At 61.9% G+C, this 22,431-nt stretch overlaps 1 protein-coding gene across 1 annotated transcript; it reads right to left on the reverse strand.

Moving 5' to 3' along the window:
- Positions 1-810: 810 nt before the first annotated feature.
- On the reverse strand, positions 811-20,556 carry PSMC4 (proteasome 26S subunit, ATPase 4). Its single transcript, XM_035572517.2, has 11 exons — positions 20,481-20,556; positions 16,700-16,798; positions 13,428-13,614; positions 9,454-9,600; positions 6,072-6,181; positions 5,870-5,963; positions 4,810-4,977; positions 3,705-3,781; positions 2,692-2,860; positions 1,820-1,875; positions 811-995 (listed from the first exon to the last, which is right to left on the reverse strand). Exons 1-11 carry the CDS (start codon positions 20,514-20,516, stop codon positions 882-884), a joined length of 1,257 nt encoding a protein of 418 aa, XP_035428410.1. The 5' UTR covers positions 20,517-20,556; the 3' UTR covers positions 811-881.
- Positions 20,557-22,431: the final 1,875 nt, after the last annotated feature.

The raw sequence follows: 22,431 nt of genomic DNA on the forward strand, positions 1-22,431 counted from the left end.
TCCCAAGATTGTCCCCATGACCCCAAGGCTGTCCCCAAGTCCCAGAGATTGTCCCCAAGGCCGTCCCCATGGTCCCAAGATTGTCCCCATGACCCCAAGGCTGTCCCCAAGTCCCAGAGATTGTCCCCAAGGCCGTCCCCATGGTCCCAAGATTGTCCCCATGACCCCAAGGCTGTCCCCAAGTCCCAGAGATTGTCCCCAAGGCCGTCCCCATGGTCCCAAGATTGTCCCCATGACCCCAAGGCTGTCCCCAAGTCCCAGAGATTGTCCCCAAGGCCGTCCCCATGGTCCCAAGATTGTCCCCATGACCCCAAGGCTGTCCCCAAGTCCCAGAGATTGTCCCCAAGGCCGTCCCCATGGTCCCAAGATTGTCCCCATGACCCCAAGGCTGTCCCCAAGTCCCAGAGATTGTCCCCAAGGCCGTCCCCATGGTCCCAAGATTGTCCCCATGACCCCAAGGCTGTCCCCAAGTCCCAGAGATTGTCCCCAAGGCCGTCCCCATGGTCCCAAGATTGTCCCCATGACCCCAAGGCTGTCCCCAAGTCCCAGAGATTGTCCCCAAGGCCGTCCCCATGGTCCCAAGATTGTCCCCATGACCCCAAGGCTGTCCCCAAGTCCCAAAGATTGTCCCCAAGGCCATCCCCATGTCCCCAAGGCTGCCCCCTTGGCCCCAATATTGTCCCCAGGGCTGTCCCCATTGTCCCCAAGGCCGTCCCCAAGTCCCAGAATTGTCCCCACCACCACCTCCACCCCGTCCCCGTGTCCCCAAGCAGACGCAGCGCAGGCGGGCGTTGAGGGGAAGGGCCCGGGTGGGGGTGGGGGAGGGGGGTTTATTGAGGGTGGCCGCGCGTCCCCGAGGTCCCCGAGGTCCCCGAGAGCTGTCACTTGTAGAACTCGTGCTCCTGCTCGTCCTTCTTGATGACCGTCTTGTAGGCCTTCTCGAAGTCCTTGGCCAGCACGATGTACCGGTTCTCCCGCACCGCCAGCATGCCGCCCTGGGGACGTCACCGTGTCACCCGTGTCACCTCCGTCACCCGTGTCACACCCCCCCCCCCCCCCCATTCCGCGTCACCCAGGTCACCACCCCCCCCTCCACCTCGTGTCACTGAGGTCACGTCGCCCAGCTCCGCGCCGCCTTATGGTGGGTAGACCTGGCCTCCGTGTCCCCCAAGGATGGGGGGACAACCAATTTGTCACCCGTGTCCCCAACTTGTCACCCTTCTGGAGGTGGGCACGGCCTCCGTGTCACCTTGTCACCCTTCTCTAGGTGGACACGGCCTCAATGTCCCCAACTTGTCACCTTACTGTGGGTAGACCTGGCCTCCGTGTCGCCTCCGTGTCCCCCAACGATGGGGGGACAACCAATTTGTCACCCGTGTCCCCAACTTGTCACCCTTCTGGACGTAGACATGGCCTCCGTGTCACCTCTTTGTCACCCAGCCATGGAGGGACAACGCATTTGTCACCCGTGTCACCTCCTTGTCACCTTACGGTGGGTAGACCTGGCCTCCGTGTCGCCTCCGTGTCCCCCAATGATGGGGGGACAACCAATTTGTCACCCGTGTCCCCAACTTGTCACCCTTCTGGAGGTGGACACGGCCTCCGTGTCACCTTGTCACCCTTCTCTAGGTGGACACGGCCTCAATGTCCCCAACTTGTCACCTTACGGTGGGTAGACCTGGCCTCCCTGTCACCCAACCATGAAGGGACAACGCATTTGTCACCCGTGTCCCCAACTTGTCACCCTTCTGGAGGTGTCCCTGTGTCCCCACGTCCCCTGTCTCCATGTCCCCATGTCCCCTGTCCCCCTGTCACCCACCTCCTGGCAGATGGAGTTGATGTCGGCCCCCGAAATCTTGTCCGGCCGCGCCACGTCTGGGTGAGGGTGAAGGAAGCCAACGGTCCCCGGTGTCCCCGATGTCCCCAATGTCCCCTCCCTGTCCCTATTGGGTCCCCGATGTCCCTCTGGAGTCCCTGATGTCCCTCGGTGTCCCCATGGCCCTTGGTGTCCCCCCATATCCTTCGGTGGCCCCGGTGTCCCACCACGTCCCCATGTCCTTGGTGTCCCCATGTCCCCAGTTGTCCCCACGTCCCCTCATTGTCCCCTTGTCCCAATTGTCCCCATGTCCCCCATTGTCCCCACGTCCCCTACGTCCTCCATTGTCCTCACATCCCCTCGTTGTCCCCGTGTCCCCCATCGTCCCCATGCCCCCCACTGTCCCCATAACCCTTCATTGTCCCCGCGTCCTCCATCGTCCTCATTTCCTCATTGTCCCCTTCGTCCCCATCGTCCCCCCATTGTCCCCAGATCCTTTCATTGTCCCCATGTCCCCCATTGTCCCCACATCCCCTCAACCGTTCCCACGTCCTCCATCGTCCCCATGTCCCTTCAACATCTCCACATCCTCCTTTGTCCCCATGTCCCCCATCACCCCCACCTCCCTTTATTGTCCCCATGTCCCCCATCATCCCCGTGTCCCCTTATCGTCCCCACGTCCCCAGTTGTCCCCACGTCCCTTCAACATCTCCGCATCCTCTGCTGTCCCCATGTCCTCCATCGCCCCCAGGTCCTCCACCATCCCCATGTCCCCTTATCGTCCCCGTGTCCTCCATCGTCCCCGTGTCCCCTTACTGTCCCCCACGCCCCGCACCGTCCCCACGCCCCCCGATTGTCCCCACGTCCCCGGATACAGTCCTCGAGGTCCACCTCCTCGGACAGGTTCATCTTGCCGGTGATGGTGGAGAAGATGAGGCGCTTCTGGCGCCGGTCGGGCAGCGGGAACTCGATCTTGCGGTCCAGGCGGCCGGGCCGCAGGAGCGCCGGGTCCAGCGTGTCCGCGCGGTTGGTGGCCATGATCACCTGGGCGGACACATCACCCGTGGGACCTCCTAGAACCCACAGGACCTCCTAGAACCCGTGGGACCTTCCAGAACCCATGGGACATCCCTGGCACTTACAGGGTCACCTAGAACCTGTGGGATAACCCTGGTACCTCTAGGATCACCTAGAACCCGTGGGTCCTCCTAGAACCCGTGGGACAATCCTGGGACCTATGGGACAACCTAGAACCTGTACGACCATCTAGAACCCATGGGACACCCCTGACATCTATGGGACCACCTAGAACCTGCGGGACAGCCCTGGCATCTATAGGATCACCTAGAACCTGTGAGATAACCCTGGCACCTATAGGACCGCCTAGAACCTGTAAGACTCTCTAGAATCCATGGGACACCACTGACACCTATGGGACAACCTAGAACCCATAAGACCATCTAGAACCCATAGGACACCCCTTGGCACCTATGGGACCTCCTAGAACCCGTGGGACAGCCCTGGTACCTATGGGACCTTCTAGAACCCACAGGACCACCCAGCACCCATGGGACACCCCCAGAACCCGTGGAACTCCCGTAGGACCACCTAGAACCCACAGGACACCCCCGGCACCCATGGGACCACCTAGAACCCTCGGGACCTCCTAACACCCATGGGACCTCCTAGCACCCATGGGATGTCTCCAGCACCCGTAGGGCCACCTAGCACCCATGGGACCTGGTGCCAGGGACACCAATAGGGTGCTGGGAACGCCAGGAACCCTCAGGAAGCCAGGGACACCTCTGGGCCTCCTGGGGACACCCCCAGGACATCGGGGACACCCACGGGACTCTGGGGGCACCCACGGGACCCCGGGGGCACCCACCTTGACGTTGACGTTCTGGTCGAAGCCGTCCATCTGGTTGAGGAGCTCCAGGAGGATGCGCTGGACCTCGCGGTCGGCTGGGGAGGGGACGGGGGGGGGGTGACACCCAAAGGAGACCCCCCCAGCACCCCTCGGAGCCCCGGCATGGGGACACCCCAAGGATTGATTGGGGACACCGAGGGTTGGGTGATCCCACCTTGGGGTCCATGAACCCCACCGTGGAGCCACCCAAAGGACCAGGGGACACCGCGGGGTCCCTGACCCCAAAATGGGGTCCTCCAAGGGGTCCCTGAACCCCACCCTGGAGCCACCCCGAGGACCGGGGAACCCCAAAGGTTGGGTGATCCCATCATGGGGTCCTCCAAGGACCCATGAACCCCATCCTGGAGCCACCCCAAGGACCAGGAGACACCAAGACGTCCTCCAGGGTACCCCCGAACCCCACCCTGGAGTCACCCCGAGGACCAAGAGACACCAAGGGTTGGGTAACCCAACCATGGTGCCCCCAAACCCCATCCTGGAGGCACCCCAAGGACCAGGAGACACCAAAATGTCCTCCAAGATATCCCCGAACCCCACCCCAAGGACCAGGGGACCCCAAAGGTTGGGTGATCCCACCTTAGGGTCCTCCAAGGTCCCCCTGAACCCAATCCTGTGAGCCACCCAAAGGACCAGGAGACACCATGGGGTCTTTGAACCCAAAACGGGGTCCTCCAAAGGGTCCCTGAACCCCATCCTGGAGCCACCCCGAGGACCGGGGAACCCCAAAGGTTGGGTGATCCCATCATGGGGTCCTCCAAGGACCCATGAACCCAATCCTGTGAGCCACCCAAAGGACCAGGGGACACCAGGGGGTCCCTGACCCCAAAACGGGGTCCTCCAAGGGGTCCCTGAACCCCACCCTGGAGACACCCCGAGGACCAAGAGACACCAAGGGTTGGGTGATCCCACCACGGCGCCCCCAAAACCCCATCCTGGAGCCACCCCAAGGACCAGGAGACACCAAGACGTCCTCCGAGGTGCCCCCGAACCCCACCCCGGAGCCACCCCGAGGTCTGGGGGTGGGTGGGGTCCATCCAGGGGTCCCCACGCCCCTCCCCCTCACCTCCGGTCTGGGCGTCGAAGCGCTTGGTGGCGATGGCGTCGATCTCGTCGATGAAGATGATGGCGGGCGCGTTCTCCTTGGCCAGGCGGAAGACGTCGCGCACCATGCGGGGCCCCTCCCCCAGGTACTTCTGCACGAACTCCGAGCCCACCACGCGGATGAAGGCGGCTGGGGGCACCCAAAGGCGCTGGCACCCAGGCGGCGGGGTCGCGGGGTCACCCCCCAAAACCTCCCAGGGTGCCGCCAGCACCCTGGGGTGCCACCACCAGCTTCCGGCGTCACCTCGAGCTTTTGGCGTCACCTCAAAAGCCTCTGGGGTCACCAGCAACCCCAAGGACCCCACCGCTACCTCAAGGACCCCATCAGCACCTCAGGGTGCCCACCAGCACCCATGGGTGTCAACGCCACCCCTCGGGTGCCACCACCACCCCGGGGTGCCACCAGCACCCCAAACACCCCGCCGGCACCCCAAGGACCCCACAATCATCTGAGGACCCCCGTTAGCACGCCAAACATCCCACCAGCACCCCAAAGACCCCATTAGCACCCTGGGGTGTCCTCAGCACCCCAAGGACCCAACCATCACCCCAAGGACCCAACCACCACCCATGGGTGCCACCACCACCCCAAGGACCCAATGGACACCCATGGGTGCCACCACAACCCCAAGGACCCAACGACGACCCCAAAGACCCAACCACCACCCCAAGGGCCCAACCACCACCCATGGGTGCCACCACAACCCCTGGACCCAACCACGACCCCAAGGACCCAACCATGACCCCAAGGACCCAACCATGACCCCAAGGGCCCAACCACCACCCATGGGTGCCACCACCACCCCAAGGACCCAACCACCACCCCAAGGGCCCAACCACCACCCATGGGTGCCACCACAACCCCTGGACCCAACCATGACCCCAAGGACCCAACCATGACCCCAAGGACCCCACCACCACCCCAAGGACCTCACCACCACCCCAAGGACCCCACCACCACCCCAGAAACACCCCAGCACCCCCAAAAACACCCCCCCCCCCAGCACCCACGGGTGCCCCACCTGTGGTGTGATGGGCCACCGCCTTGGCCAACATGGTCTTCCCGCAGCCGGGCGGACCGTACATGAGGACACCCCGCGGGGGGTCAATGCCGATCTAGGAGGGGGGACACGAACCCCATGGGGACGTCACGGGGACCCCAAAGCGTCCCACGGGCGTGTCCCCACCCCCACCCCCACCCCAGGGTGCTGTGGGGGGACCCACCTGCTTGTAGAGCTCGAAGTGGGTGAGGGGGAGCTCGACGGCCTCGCGCACCTCCTGCTTCTGGATGTCCATGCCCCCGATGTCGGCGTACATCACGTCGGGCTTCTGGTCTGGGGACAGGGCAGGTCAGGGGGGGACACCCACGGGGCCACCAGGAAAGGGGGGGGGGCACCCGGGGGCTTCTCCTGGCCAGGTTGGGGACCTCCAAGGATGGAGGACCACCACCCAACTAGGCCTAGACATTGGCTCTACCGTGGGACATCAAGGAGAAGATCCCTGGTCCACTCTACTCCTCAAAACTGGCCAAACCTCCCCAAAAACCCTTCAAATAAATCCTGGATGATTTAGGATCTTGTCCCAAAAGACCTTGGGTAGACCCAAGGATGGAGACCCACCACCATCTAGGTCTAAATCCTGGCTTTAGCCTCCTAGGACATCAGGGAGAAGATCCCTGTTCCACTCTACTCCTCAAAACTGGTCAAACCTCCCCAAAAACCCTTTAAATAAATCGTGGATGATTTAGGATCTTGTCCCAGAAGACCTTGGGTAGACCCAAGGATGGAGACCCACCACCATCTAGGTCTAAATCCTGGCTTTAGCCTCCTAGGACATCAGGGAGAAGATCCCTGTTCCACTCTACTCCTCAAAACTGGTCAAAATTCCCCAAAAACCCTTCAAATAAATCCTGGATGATTTAGGATCTTGTCCCAAAAGACCTTGGGTAGACCCAAGGATGGAGACCCACCACCATCTAGGTCTAAATATTGGGTTTATCCTCCTAGGACATCACGGAGAAGACCCCTGGTCCACTCTACTCCTCAAAACTGGCCAAACCTCCCCCAAAAAAACTTCAAATGTATCGTGGATGATTTAGGATCTTGTCCCAGATGATGTTGGATAGACCCAGGGATGGAGACCCACCAGCCATTTAGATCTAATCATGGTCTCTATCCTCTTGGAATCCCAAGGAGAAGACCCCTGGTCCACTCTACTCCTCAAAACTGGTCAAACCTCCCAAAAAAAACTTCAAATATATCATGGATGATTTAGGATCTTGTCCCAGAAGACCCTGGGTAGACCCAAGGATGGAGACCCACCACCATCTAGGTCTAAATCCTGGCTTTAGCCTCCTAGGACATCAGGGAGAAGATCCCTGGTCCACTCTACTCCTCAAAACTGGTCAAACCTCCCCAAAAACCCTTCAAATATATCGTGGATGATTTAGGATCTTGTCCCAGAAGACCTTGGGTAGACCCAAGGATGGAGACCCACCACCATCTAGGTCTAAATATTGGGTTTATCCTCCTAGGACATCACGGAGAAGACCCCTGGTCCACTCTACTCCTCAAAACTGGTCAAACCTCCCCAAAAACCCTTCAAATAAATCCTGGATGATTTAGGATCTTGTCCCAGAAGACCTTGGGTAGACCCAAGGACGGAGACCCACCACCCATTTGGGTCTAAATCCTGGCTTTAGCCTCCTAGGACATCAGGGAGAAGATCCCTGTTCCACTCTACTCCTCAAAACTGGTCAAAATTCCCCAAAAACCCTTCAAATAAATCCTGGATGATTTAGGATCTTGTCCCAGATGACGTTGGATAGACCCAGGGATGGAGACCCACCAACCATTTAGATCTAATCATGGTCTCTATCCTCTTGGAATCCCAAGGAGAAGATCCCTGGTCCACTCTACTCCTCAAAACTGGTCAAAATTCCCCAAAAACCCTTCAAATAAATCCTGGATGATTTAGGATCTTGTCCCAAAAGACCTTGGGTAGACCCAAGGATGGAGACCCACCACCATCTAGGTCTAAATATTGGGTTTATCCTCCTAGGACATCACGGAGAAGACCCCTGGTCCACTCTACTCCTCAAAACTGGCCAAACCTCCCCAAAAACTCCTCCCTCCCGTCCCGTGGAGGTGGTGGCCCACCCCAGGGAGGTGATGGCCCACCCCAGGGAGGTGGTGGCCCATCCGCGGAGATGGTGGCCCATCCTGTGGAGTTGGTGGCCCATCCCGCGGAGGTGGTGGCCCACCCCATAGAGGTGGTGGCCCACCCCGCAGAGATGGTGGCCCACCCCAGGGAGGTAGTGGCCCATCCCAGGGAGGTGGTGGCCCATCCTGTGGAGTTGGTGGCCCATCCCGCGGAGGTGGTGGCCCACCCCATAGAGGTGGTGGCCCACCCCGCAGAGATGGTGGCCCACCCCAGGGAGGTAGTGGCCCATCCCAGGGAGGTGGTGGCCCATCCTGTGGAGTTGGTGGCCCATCCCGCGGAGGTGGTGGCCCACCCCATAGAGGTGGTGGCCCATCCCAGGGAGGTGGTGGCCCATCCCATAGAAGTGGTGGCCCACCCCATGGAGGTGGTGGCCCATCCCATGGTGCTCATGGCCCACCCCATGGAGGCGGTGGCCCACCCCACAGAGGTGGTGGCCCATCCCATGGAGGTGGTGGCCCACCCCATGGAGGCGGTGGCCCATCCCATAGAGGTGGTGGCTCACCCCATAGAAGTGGTGGCCCATCCCAGGGAGGCGGTGGCCCACCCCATGGAGGCGGTGGCCCATCCTGCAGAGGTGGTGGCCCACCCCATAGAGGTGATGGCCCACCCTATAGAGGCGGTGGCCCATCCCAGGGAGGTGGTGGCCCATCCCATAGAAGTGGTGGCCCACCCCATAGAGGTGGTGGCCCATCCCATGGTGCTCATGGCCCACCCCATGGAGGCGGTGGCCCACCCCACAGAGGTGGTGGCTCACCCCATAGAGGTGGTGGCCCATCCCAGGGAGGCGGTGGCCCACCCCATGGAGGCGGTGGCCCATCCCGCAGAGGTGGTGGCCCACCCCATAGAGGTGATGGCCCACCCCATAGAGGTGATGGCCCACCCTATAGAGGTGGTGGCCCATCCCATGGTGGTCATGGCCCACCCCATGGAGGCGGTGGCCCATCCCGCAGAGGTGATGGCCCACCCTGTAGAGGTGGTGGCCCATCCCATGGTGCTCATGGCCCACCCCATGGAGGCGGTGGCCCACCCCACAGAGGTGGTGGCTCACCCCATAGAGGCGGTGGCCCACCCCATAGAGGTGATGGCCCATCCCGCAGAGGTGGTGGCCCACCCCATAGAGGCGGTGGCCCACCCCATAGAGGTGATGGCCCACCCCATGGAGGTGATGGCCCACCCCAGGGAGGTGGTGGCCCACCCCATAGAGGTGATGGCCCACCCCATAGAGGTGATGGCCCACCCCATAGAGGTGATGGCCCACCCCAGGGAGGTGGTGGCCCACCCCATGGAGGTGATGGCCCACCCCAGGGAGGTGGTGGCCCACCCCATAGAGGTGATGGCCCACCCCAGGGAGGCGGTGGCCCACCCCGCGGAGGCGGTGGCCCACCTGAGGTGAGCATCATGATGCTGCTGTCGGCCTCGGGGGGCAGGACGTCCACCAGGGCGTTGCTGTGCTTGTGCAGGGCCACCGAGGCGTTGGGCTTCAGCAGCTCGCGGTCGATGGTGCTCAGGATGCGCACGTAGTAGTTGGAGCCTGCGGGGACCGGGCCGCGGTGTCCCCAACGGGGTGGCGACCACCGGGGCGGGGGCCACCGGGGCCACCCCGTTGGGCTCCTCGTCTCTACCACGGTCCTACAAGCGTCCCCGTGTGCCTCATGACCATAGCCATCATCCTACAAGTGTTCCTCATGACCCCAACCATGATCCTACAAGTGTCCCCGTGTCCCTCATGACCCCAACCATGATCCTACAAGTGTCCCCATGTCCCTCATGACCGTAGCCATGATCCTACAAGTGTCCCCGTGTCCCTCATGACCCCAACCTTGACCCTACAAGTGTCCCCGTGTCCCTCATGACCCCAACCATGACCCTACAAGTGTCCCCATGTCCCTCATGACCATAGCCACAATCCTACAAGTGTCCCTCGTGACCCCAACCATGACCCTACAAGTAGCAGTGTCCCCTCATGGCCATAACCATGACCCTACAAGCGTCCCCATGTCCCTCATGGCCATAACCATGATCCTACAAGTGTTCCTCATGACCCCAACCATGACCCTACAAGTGTCCCCGTGTCCCTCATGACCATAATCATGATCCTACAAGTGTTCCCATATCCCCTCATGACCCCAGCCATGATCCTACAAGTGTCCCCGTGTCCCTCATGACCCCAACCACGACCCTACAAAAGTGTCCCCATGTCCCTCACGACCCCAACGATGATCCTACAAGTGTCCCTCATGACCCCAACCATGATCCTACAAGTGTCCCTCATGACCCCAACCATGATCCTACAAGTGTCCCTGTGTCCCTCATGACCCCAACCACGACCCTACAAGTGTCCCCATGTCCCTCACAACCCCAACGATGATCCTACAAGTGTCCCTCATGACCCCAACCATGATCCTACAAGTGTCCCCGTGTCCCTCATGACCGTAGCCATGATCCTACAAGTGTCCCTCGTGACCCCAACCATGATCCTACAAGTAGCAGTGTCCCCTCATGGCCATAACCATGACCCTACAAGCGTCCCCATGTCCCTCATGGCCATAACCATGATCCTACAAGTGTTCCTCCTGACCCCAACCATGATCCTACAAGTGTCCCCATGTCCCTCAGGACCACACCCAAGATCCCACAAGTGTCCGTCATGACCCCAACCATGACCCTACAAGCGTCCCCGTGTCCCTCACGACCCCAACCACGGATGCGCACGTAGTAGTTGGAGCCTGCGGGGACCGGGCCGCGGTGTCCCCAACGGGGTGGCGACCACCGGGGCGGGGGCCACCGGGGCCACCCCGTTGGGCTCCTCGTCTCTACCACGGTCCTACAAGCGTCCCCGTGTCCCTCACGACCGTAGCCATGATCCTACAAGTGTTCCTCATGACCCCAACCATGATCCTACAAGTGTCCCCATGTCCCTCATGACCATAGCCATGATCCTACAAGTGTCCCCATGTCCCTCAGGACCACACCCAAGATCCCACAAGTGTCCGTCATGACCCCAACCATGATCCTACAAGCGTCCCCGTGTCCCTCATGACCATAATCATGATCCTACAAGTGTCCCCATGTCCCTCAGGACCATAACCACGATCCTACAAGTGTCCCTCGTGACCCCAACCATGACCCTACAAGTGTCCCCATGTCCCTCATGGCCCCAACGATGATCCTACAAGTGTCCCCATGTCCCTCAGGACCACACCCAAGATCCCACAAGTGTCCCTCGTGACCCCAACCATGACCCTACAAGTGTCCCCATGTCCCTCAGGACCACACCCAAGATCCCACAAGTGTCCGTCATGACCCCAACCATGACCCTACAAGCGTCCCCGTGTCCCTCACGACCCCAACCACGGATGCGCACGTAGTAGTTGGAGCCTGCGGGGACCGGGCCGCGGTGTCCCCAACGGGGTGGCGACCACCGGGGCGGGGGCCACCGGGGCCACCCCGTTGGGCTCCTCGTCTCTACCACGGTCCTACAAGCGTCCCCGTGTCCCTCATGACCATAGCCATCATCCTACAAGTGTTCCTCATGACCCCAACCATGATCCTACAAGTGTCCCCGTGTCCCTCATGACCCCAACCATGACCCTACAAGTGTCCCCGTGTCCCTCATGACCCTAATCGTGATCCTGCAAGTGTCCCTATGACTCTTCATGACCCCAACCATGACCCTACAAGCGTCCCCGTGTCCCTCATGACCCCACCCACGACCCTAGAAGTACCCCCACGACCCTAACCATGACCCTGCAACTGTCCCCACATCCCTCACGACCCCACCCATGATCCTACAAGTATCCCCGCGTCCCTCACGACCCCACCCATGACCCTACAAGTGTCCCCGCGTCCCTCACGACCCCACCCATGACCCTACAAGTATCCCCGCGTCCCTCACGACCCCACCCACGACCCTACAAGTATCCCCGCGTCCCTCACGACCCCACCCACGACCCTACAAGTATCCCCCCGTCCCTCACGACCCCACCCATGACCCTACAAGTATCCCCGCGTCCCTCACGACCCCACCCATGACCCTACAAGTGTCCCCGTGTCCCTCATGACCCCAACCATGACCCTACAAGTGTCCCCATGTCCCTCATGACCATAGCCATGATCCTACAAGTGTCCCCGTGTCCCTCATGACCCCAACCATGACCCTACAAGTGTCCCCATGTCCCTCATGACCCTAATCGTGATCCTGCAAGTGTCCCTATGACTCTTCATGACCCCAACCATGACCCTACAAGCGTCCCCATGTCCCTCATGACCCCACCCACGACCCTAGAAGTACCCCCACGACCCTAACCATGACCCTACAAGTGTCCCCACATCCCTCACGACCCCACCCATGACCCTACAAGTATCCCCGCGTCCCTCACGACCCCACCCATGACCCTACAAGTGTCCCCGTGTCCCTCATGACCCCAACCATGATCCTACAAGTGTCCCCATGTCCCTCATGACCCCAACCATGACCCTACAAGTGTCCCCGTGTCCCTCATGACCCTAATCGTGATCCTGCAAGTGTCCCTATGACTCTTCATGACCCCAACCATGACCCTACAAGCGTCCCCATGTCCCTCATGACCCGACGCACGACCCTAGAAGTACCCCCACGACCCTAACCATGACCCTACAACTGTCCCCACATCCCTCACGACCCCACCCATGACCCTACAAGTATCCCCCCGTCCCTCACGACCCCACCCATGACCCTACAAGTATCCCCGCGTCCCTCACGACCCCACCCATGACCCTACAAGTGTCCCCGTGTCCCTCACGACCCCAACCACGACCCTACAAAAGTGTCCCCATGTCCCTCACGACCCCAACGATGATCCTACAAGTGTCCCTCATGACCTCAACCATGATCCTACAAGTGTCCCCGTGTCCCTCATGACCCCAACCACGACCCTACAAGTGTCCCCATGTCCCTCACAACCCCAACGATGATCCTACAAGTGTCCCTCATGACCCCAACCATGATCCTACAAGTGTCCCCGTGTCCCTCATGACCGTAGCCATGATCCTACAAGTGTCCCCGTGTCCCTCATGACCCCAACCATGACCCTACAAGTATCCCCGCGTCCCTCACGACCCCACCCACGACCCTAGAAGTACCCCCACGACCCTAACCATGACCCTACAACTGTCCCCACGTCCCTCACGACCCCACCCATGACCCTACAAGCGTCCCCGTGTCCCTCATGACCATACCCACGATCCTACAAGCGTCCCTGCGTCCCTCGCGACCGTACCCCCGCTCCTACAAGTATCCCCGCGTCCCTTCACGACCCCACCCACCGCCCCACAAGCGTCCCCCTCACCCCGTAACGCCCCCAGTCCCCCGCCCCCCACCCGTGGTGGAGCCGACGATGGCGGTGTTCTGGTCGACGGCCTCGAGGAACTGCCCGATGACCAGGGGGATGCTCTGGATGCGCTTCACCTCCTCCTGCGCGTGCAGGAACTCCTTCTTCAGGTTCTTCTGCTCGTCCTTGATGTACTCCTCCTGCACCTCCAGGAACTCCAGCTCCTGCTGCAGCTTCTGCGGCGGGGGGCGGGGGGGGGACGGGACGCGCGTGGGTCCCCAGAGGGCCACCGCGGGTCCCCGAGGGGCCACCGCGTCCCCAAGAGGCGTCACGTGTCCCCCAGGTGCCCAAGTCCCTGAGGGGTCATCCCCTATCCCCAGGGTGCCCCACGTGTCCCCAAGGTGCCCCACGTGTCCCCAAGGGGCCCCACGTGTCCCCAGGGTGCCCCACGTGTCCCCAAGGGGCCACACCACGTCCCCCATGGGTCCCCGAGGGGCCACCGCGGGTCCCCGAGGGGCCCACGCGTCCCCAAGAGGCCCCACGTGTCCCCGCGGTGCCCAAGTCCCTGAGGGGTCATCCCATATCCCCAGGGTGCCCCACGTGTCCCCAAGGGGCCACACCACGTCCCCCACGTGTCCCCGAGGGGCCACCGCGGGTCCCCAAGGGGCCCACGCGTCCCCAAGAGGCGCCACGTGTCCCCGCGGTGCCCAAGTCCCTGAGGGCTCATCCCGTATCCCCAGGGTGCCCCACGTGTCCCCATGGGCCACCCATGTCCCTGAGGGCCCCACATGTCCCCCACGTGTCCCCGAGGGGCCACCGCAGGTCCCCGAGGGGCCCACGCGTCCCCAAGAGGCGTCACGTGTCCCCAAGGTGCCCAAGTCCCTGAGGGGTCATCCCGTATCCCCAGGGTGCCCCACGTGTCCCCAAGGGGCCACACCACGTCCCCCACGTGTCCCCGAGGGGCCACCGCGGGTCCCCGAGGGGCCCACGCGTCCCCAGGAGGCGCCACGTGTCCCCCACGTGCCCAAGTCCCCGAGGGGTCATCCCATATCCCCAGGGTGCCCCATGTGTCCCCATGGGCCACCCATGTCCCTGAGGGCCCCACATGTCCCCAAGGGGCCACACCACGTCCCCCACGTGTCCCCGAGGGGCCACCGCGGGTCCCCGAGGGGCCCACGCGTCCCCAAGAGGCGCCACGTGTCCCCTAGGTGCCCAAGTCCCTGAGGGGTCATCCCGTATCCCCAGGGTGCCCCACGTGTCCCCAAGGGGCCACACCATGTCCCCCACGTGTCCCCGAGGGGCCACCGCAGGTCCCCGAGGGGCCCAAGCGCCCCCAAGAGGCGCCACGTGTCCCCGCGGTGCCCAAGTCCCTGAGGGGTCATCCCATATCCCCAGGGTGCCCCACGTGTCCCCAGGGTGCCCCACGTGTCCCCAAGGTGCCCCACGTGTCCCCAAGGGGCCACACCACGTCCCCCACGGGTCCCCGAGGGGCCCAAGCGTCCCCAAGAGGCGCCACGTGTCCCCGCGGTGCCCAAGTCCCTGAGGGGTCATCCCGTATCCCCAGGGTGCCCCACGTGTCCCCATGGGCCACCCATGTCCCTGAGGGCCCCACATGTCCCCAAGGGGCCACACCACGTCCCCCACGTGTCCCCAAGGGGCCACCGCGGGTCCCCGAGGGGCCCAAGCGTCCCCAAGAGGCGCCACGTGTCCCCGCGGTGCCCAAGTCCCTGAGGGGTCATCCCGTATCCCCAGGGTGCCCCACGTGTCCCCAAGGTGCCCCACGTGTCCCCAGGGTGCCCCACGTGTCCCCAAGTGGCCACACCACGTCCCCCACGGGTCCCCGAGGGGCCCAAGCGTCCCCAAGAGGCGCCACGTGTCCCCCACGTGCCCAAGTCCCCGAGGGGTCATCCCATATCCCCAGGGTGCCCCATGTGTCCCCATGGGCCACCCATGTCCCTGAGGGCCCCACATGTCCCCAGGGGGCCACACCACGTCCCCCACGTGTCCCCGAGGGGCCACCGCGGGTCCCCGAGGGGCCCAAGCGTCCCCAAGAGGCGCCACGTGTCCCCCAGGTGCCCAAGTCCCCGAGGGGTCATCCCATATCCCCAGGGTGCCCCACGTGTCCCCAGGGTGCCCCACGTGTCCCCAAGGGTCCCCAAGGGGCCACCACGGGTCCCCATGGGCCACCCATGTCCCTGAGGGCCCCTCATGTCCCCAAGGGGCCTCAGATGTCCCCCAGGGGCCACCCCACATCTCCAACACACCTCGATGTCCCCAAGACACCTCGATGTCCCCAAGGGGCCACCCCGTGCCTCCGAGGGTCCCAAGTGTCCCCGAGGGGCCCCACATGTCCCCAAGGTGCCACCCCCCTGTCCCCGAGGTGCCCCCACATGTCCCCAAGGCCACCCCATGTGCCCCCAAGGTGCCGCCCCATGTCCCCAAGGGCCACCCATGTCCCTGAGGGCCCCACATGTCCCCGAGGTGCCACCCCATGTCCCCAAGGTGCCCCCCCCGTGTCCCCAAGGTGCCCCCCCGTGTCCCCAAGGGCCACCCATGTCCCTGAGGGCCCCACATGTCCCCGAGGTGCCACCCCATGTCCCCAAGGTGCCCCCCCCGTGTCCCCAAGGTGCCCCCCCGTGTCCCCAAGGTGCCCCCCCGTGTCCCCAAGGGCCACCCATGTCCCTGAGGGCCCCACATGTCCCCGAGGTGCCACCCCCGTGCCCCCGAGGTGCCCCCCCCATGTCCCCGAGGGCCCCACATGTCCCCGAGGTGCCACCCCATGTCCCCGAGGTGCCCCCCCCGTGTCCCCAAGGTGCCCCCCCGTGTCCCCAAGGGCCACCCATGTCCCTGAGGGCCCCACATGTCCCCGAGGTGCCACCCCATGTCCCCGAGGTGCCACCCCCGTGCCCCCGAGGTGCCCCCCCCATGTCCCCGAGGGCCCCACATGTCCCCGAGGTGCCCCCACATGTCCCCGAGGTGCCCCCCCCGTGTCCCCAAGGTGCCCCCCCGTGTCCCCAAGGGCCACCCATGTCCCTGAGGGCCCCACATGTCCCCGAGGTGCCACCCCATGTCCCCGAGGTGCCACCCCCGTGCCCCTGAGGTGCCCCCCCCATGTCCCCGAGGGCCCCACATGTCCCCGAGGTGCCACCCCATGTCCCCGAGGTGCCCCCACATGTCCCCGAGGTGCCCCCCCCGTGTCCCCGAGGGCCCCACATGTCCCCGAGGTGCCACCCCATGTCCCCGAGGTGCCCCCACATGTCCCCGAGGTGCCCCCACATGTCCCCGAGGTGCCCCCCCCCGTGTCCCCGTGTCCCCACCCACCTTGTAGCGGCTGTAGAGGTCCTCCAGGTCCTCGGGCTCGGGGACGAGGAAGGACAGCCCGGCGTGGGGACGCGGCACGGCCAGCGCGGGGAGGTCGTCCTGGGGGGGGAGGGGGGGGGTCACCCAAATCTGGGGGGCGGGGGGGGACACCCCGATGTCCCCCAGGATATTTGGGTGTCCCCAACACCTCGGTGTCCCCAGCGTTCGGGGGTCCCCAACGCTTGGGTGTCCCCAAAACACGCCTGGATGTCCCCAAGACTTGGTGTCCCCAACGCTTGGGTGTCCCCAAGAGGCCCCGATGTCCCCAAAACTTGGGTGTCCCCAAACCTTGGTGTCCCCAGGAGACCTCGGTGTCCCCAAAATACGTCCAGGTGTCCCCAAGAGACCCCGATGTCCCCAAATCTTGGGGGTCCCCAAAAGACATTTGGGCGTCCCCAAGAGCCATCGGTGTCCCCAAAACTTGGGTGTCCCCAAAACGTATCCAGGTGTCCCCAAGAGACCCCGATGTCCCCAAATCATGGGTGTCCCCAAAACTTGGTGTCCCCAGGAGACCTCGGTGTCCCCAAAACACGTCCAGGTGTCCCCAAGAGACCCCGATGTGCCCAAAACTTGGGGGTCCCCAAGACCCCGATGCCCCCAACACCTCAATGTCCCCAAGACACCGGAGCGTCCCCAAGAGACCTCGATGTCCCCAAAACTTGGGGGTCCCCAAAACATATCGGGGTGTCCCCAAGAGACCCCAATGTCCCCAAATCTTGGGGGTCCCCAAAACTTGGTGTCCCCAGGAGACCTTGGTGTCCCCAAAACACGTCCAGGTGTCCCCAAGAGACCCCGATGTCCCCAAAACTTGGGGGTCCCCAAACCTTGGTGTCCCCAAAACACGTCCAGGTGTCCCCAAAAGATCCCGATGTCCCCAAAACTTGGGGGTCCCCAAAACGTATCGGGGTGTCCCTAAGAGACCCCGATGTCCCCAAATCTTGGGGGTCCCCAAAACTTGGTGTCCCCAGGAGACCTTGGTGTCCCCAAAACACGTCCAGGTGTCCCCAAGAGACCCCGATGTCCCCAAAACTTGGGGGTCCCCAAAAGACATTTGGGTGTCGCCAAGAGACCTCGATGTCCCCAAAACTTGGGTGTCCCCAAAACGTATCCAGGTGTCCCCAAGAGACCCCGATGTCCCCAAAACTTGGGGGTCCCCAAAAGACATTTGGGTGTCGCCAAGAGACTTCGATGTCCCCAAAACTTGGGTGTCCCCAAAACGTATCCAGGTGTCCCCAAGAGACCCCGATGTCCCCAAAACTTGGGGGTCCCCAAATCTTGGTGTCCCCAAAACACATCCAGGTGTCCCCAAGAGACCCCGATGTCCCCAAAACTTGGGGGTCCCCAAAAGACATTTGGGTGTCGCCAAGAGACTTCGATGTCCCCAAAACTTGGGTGTCCCCAAAACGTATCCAGGTGTCCCCAAGAGACCCCGATGTCCCCAAATCTTGGGGGTCCCCAAAACTTGGTGTCCCCAGGAGACCTCGGTGTCCCCAAAACACGTCCAGGTGTCCCCAAGAGACCCCGATGTCCCCAAATCTTGGGTGTCCCCAAGAGCCATCGGTGTCCCCAAAACTTGGGTGTCCCCAAAACGTATCCAGGTGTCCCCAAGAGACCCCGATGTCCCCAAAACTTGGGGGTCCCCAAATCTTGGTGTCCCCAAAACACATCCAGGTGTCCCCAAGAGACCCCGATGTCCCCAAAACTTGGGGGTCCCCAAAACGTATCGGGGTGTCCCCAAGAGACCCCGATGTCCCCAAATCTTGGGGGTCCCCAAAAGACATTTGGGCGTCCCCAAGAGCCATCGGTGTCCCCAAATCTTGGTGTCCCCAAAACGTATCGGGGTGTCCCCAAAAGCCCCCGATGTCCCCAAATCTTGGGTGTCCCCAAAACTTGGTGTCCCCAGGAGACCTCGGTGTCCCCAAAACACGTCCAGGTGTCCCGAAGAGACCCTGATGTCCCCAAAACTTGGGGGTCCCCAAATCTTGGTGTCCCCAAAACACGTCCAGGTGTCCCCAAAAGAACCCGATGTCCCCAAAACTTGGGGGTCCCCAAAAGACATTTGGGTGTCCCCAAGAGACATCGGTGTCCCCAACCCTTGGGTGTCCCCAAAACGTATCCAGGTGTCCCCAAGAGACCCCGATGTCCCCAAATCTTGGGGGTCCCCAAAAGACATTTGGGTGTCCCCAAGAGACCTCGATGTCCCCAAAACTTGGGTGTCCCCAAAACGTATCCAGGTGTCCCCAAGAGACCCCGATGTCCCCAAATCTTAGTGTCCCCAAAACTTGGTGTCCCCAGGAGACCTCGGTGTCCCCAAAACACGTCCAGGTGTCCCCAAAAGACCCCGATGTCCCCAAATCTTGGGGGTCCCCAAAAGACATTTGGGTGTCCCCAAGAGCCATCGGTGTCCCCAAAACTTGGGTGTCCCCAAAACGTATCCAGGTGTCCCCAAAAGCCCCCGATGTCCCCAAATCATGGGTGTCCCCAAAACTTGGTGTCCCCAGGAGACCTCGGTGTCCCCAAAACACGTCCAGGTGTCCCCAAAAGACCCCGATGTCCCCAAAACCTGGGGGTCCCCAAGACATTTTTGGGGGTCCCCAAGACACTTCGACGTCCCCAACACCTCGGTGGCCCCAAAACCCCCCCAATTGTCCCCAAAACCCCCCCCAATTGTCCCCAAAACCCCCTCAGATCCCCGCCCCCCCCCCCCAAAAAAAACCCTGAGACCTCCCTGAAAACCCCTCGTTTATCCCCAAAATCTGGGCGTGTCCCCCCGCCCCCCCCAGCTTGTGGCTGTCCCCAAGGTCACCTGGAGACCCCAAAACCCCACGGTTTTACCCCAAAATCTGGTTACCCCCCCCCCAAAAAAAACAGGTGGCCCCAATACGCGGTTGACCCCAAAATCTCCATTTCCCCCCCCCAAAGAAATGTTTTTCTCCCCAAATCCCAAAACCCCTCTTTTCCTCCCCAAAAAACAAAACCCCCGTTTCCCCACCCAAAAACCCCAAACCCCTCGTTTTACCCGAAAACCCCCTTTTTCACCCCAAAACCCCAAACCCCCATTTTTCACCCCAAAACTCACCTCCTCCCCCCCCAAAACCCATCTCCTCCCCTCCCCCTGGCTCCCCCCAACTTGTGCGCACCCCCGCAGTCACCCAGAGTCCCAAAAAAGCACAATTTTACCCCAAAACCTGTCTGCCCCCCCAAAAAAAGTGTCCCCAAAACCCCCCTTTTCCACCCCAAAACCCCAAACCCCCATTTTTCCCCCAAAAACCCAACTGCCCGCCCCCAAACTCCACTCCTCCTCCACCCCCGGCTCCCCCCCACCCGTGTGCACCCCCCTGGTCACCTAGAGTCCCAAAACCCCCCAATTTTACCCTAAAAACTGTCTCCCCCCCCAAAAAATAACAGTTTCCAAAAACCCTCCATTTTTTCCCCAAAAACCCACCTCCCCCACCCCAAAACCCAGCTCCCCCCCTCCCCCCGGCTCCCCCCTATCCGTATGCACCCCGCCAGTCACGTGGGTGCCCCAAAAACCCCCGATTTCCCCCCAAAACCCGCGCCCCCCCAAATAAAAACAGTGTCCGAAACCCCCCCAGTTTTCCCCCAAAACTGAACTGCCCCCCCCCCAAAACCCCGCTCCCCCCCTTCCCCCGGCTCCCCCCTACCCGTGTCCGCCCCCACGGCCACGTGGGTGTCCCAAAAACCCCCGATTTCGCCCCAAAACCGCGCCCCCCCCCCCCACCTGCGCCTTCTCCCCCAGCACCCCGATCTCCTCCATCGTGACTCGGCGCGCGGGGACCGACGGGAACTGGGCGGGAGGGGGCGGGGCGCGGGGCCTTATGGGAAGAGGGCGGGACGCGGGGCATGCTGGGAGTTGTAGTCCGGCCGCGGGGGAGGAGCGCGGCGCGTCCGTGTGAGGCGCGGGTGTTGATGGGAGTCGTAGTCCGGCCGCGGGGTGTGCTGGGAAATGGAGTCCAATGGAGCCCTGCCGCCATCTTGTGTCCTCCCCCCGCCAATGTCCCCAAACTCGTTTTTTTGTCCCCAAAGTGTCCCTCGTTGTCCCCAAACCCACAGATTTGTGTCCCCCCATGTCCCCAAACGCCTCTTTTTATCCCCAAAGTGTCCCCCGTTGTCCCTAAACTGGCAGATTTGTGGGCCCAAAGTGTCCCCCCATGTCTCCAACGCCATCTTGGTGTCCCCAAAATGTCCCCAACCCCATATTTGTGACCCCCCCAATGTCCCCAACCCCATTTTTGTGTCCCCAAAATGTCCCCTCATTGTCCCCAACCCCATTTTTGTCCCCCCGAGTGCCCCCCCCGTGTCCCCAACCCCACAACTTTGTGTCCCCAAAGTGTCCCCTCATTGTCCCCAACCCCATTTTTGTCCCCCCCACGTCCCCCCATTGTCCCTAAACCCATTTTTGTGTCCCCAAAATGTCCCCCCCCATGTCCCCAACCCCACAACTTTGTCCCCAAAATGTCCCCTCAGTATCCCTGAACCCCATTTTTGTGCCCCCCCAATGTCCCAAAATGTCCCCAATGCCATATTTGGGTCCCCAAATGTCCCCAACCCCATATTTGTGTCCCCAAAATGTCCCCAAACCCCATGTTGTGTCCCCAAAATGTCCCCCCCCCGTGTCCCCAACCCCATATTTGTGTCCCCAAAATGTCCCCAAACCCCATTTTGTGTCCCCAAAATGTCCCCCCCGGTCTCCAACCCCGTATTTGTGTCCCCAAAATGTTCCCAACCCCATATTTGTGTCCCCAAAATGTCCCCAAACCCCATTTTGTGTCCCCAAAATGTCCCCCCCCGTGTCCCCAACCCCATATTTGTGTCCCCAAAATGTCCCCCCCCCGTGTCCCCAACCCCATATTTGTGTCCCCAAAATGTCCCCAAACCCCATTTTGTGTCCCCAAAATGTCCCCCCCGGGTCCCCAACCCCATATTTGTGTCCCCAGAATGTCCCCAAACCCCATTTTGTGTCCCCAAAATGTCCCCTAATTGTCCCCAACCCCATATTTGTGTCCCCAAAATGTCCCCAAACCCCATTTTGTGTCCCCAAAATGTCCCCCCCCGGGTCCCCAACCCCATATTTGTGTCCCCAAAATGTCCCCAAACCCCATTTTGTGTCCCCAAAATGTCCCCCCCGGGTCCCCAACCCCATATTTGTGTCCCCAAAATGTCCCCAAACCCCATTTTGTGTCCCCAAAATGTCCCCCCCTGTGTCCCCAACCCCATATTTGTGTCCCCAAAATGTCCCCAAACCCCATTTTGTGTCCCCAAAATGTCCCCCCCGGGTCCCCAACCCCATATTTGTGTCCCCAAAATGTCCCCAAACCCCATTTTGTGTCCCCAAAATGTGCCCCCCCGGGTCCCCAACCCCATATTTGTGTCCCCAAAATGTCCCCAAACCCCATTTTGTGTCCCCAAAATGTCCCCCCCGTGTCCCCAACCCCATATTTGTGTCCCCAAAATGTCCCCAAACCCCATTTTGTGTCCCCAAAATGTCCCCCCCGGGTCCCCAACCCCATATTTGTGTCCCCAAAATGTTCCCAACCCCATATTTGTGTCCCCAAAATGTCCCCCCCCGTGTCCCCAACCCCATATTTGTGTCCCCAAAATGTCCCCCCCCCGTGTCCCCAACCCCATATTTGTGTCCCCAAAATGTCCCCAAACCCCATATTTGTGTCCCC

This window comes from Cygnus atratus, unplaced genomic scaffold (assembly GCF_013377495.2).
Source record: "Cygnus atratus isolate AKBS03 ecotype Queensland, Australia unplaced genomic scaffold, CAtr_DNAZoo_HiC_assembly HiC_scaffold_222, whole genome shotgun sequence".
Classification (NCBI taxonomy): domain Eukaryota; kingdom Metazoa; phylum Chordata; class Aves; order Anseriformes; family Anatidae; genus Cygnus; species Cygnus atratus.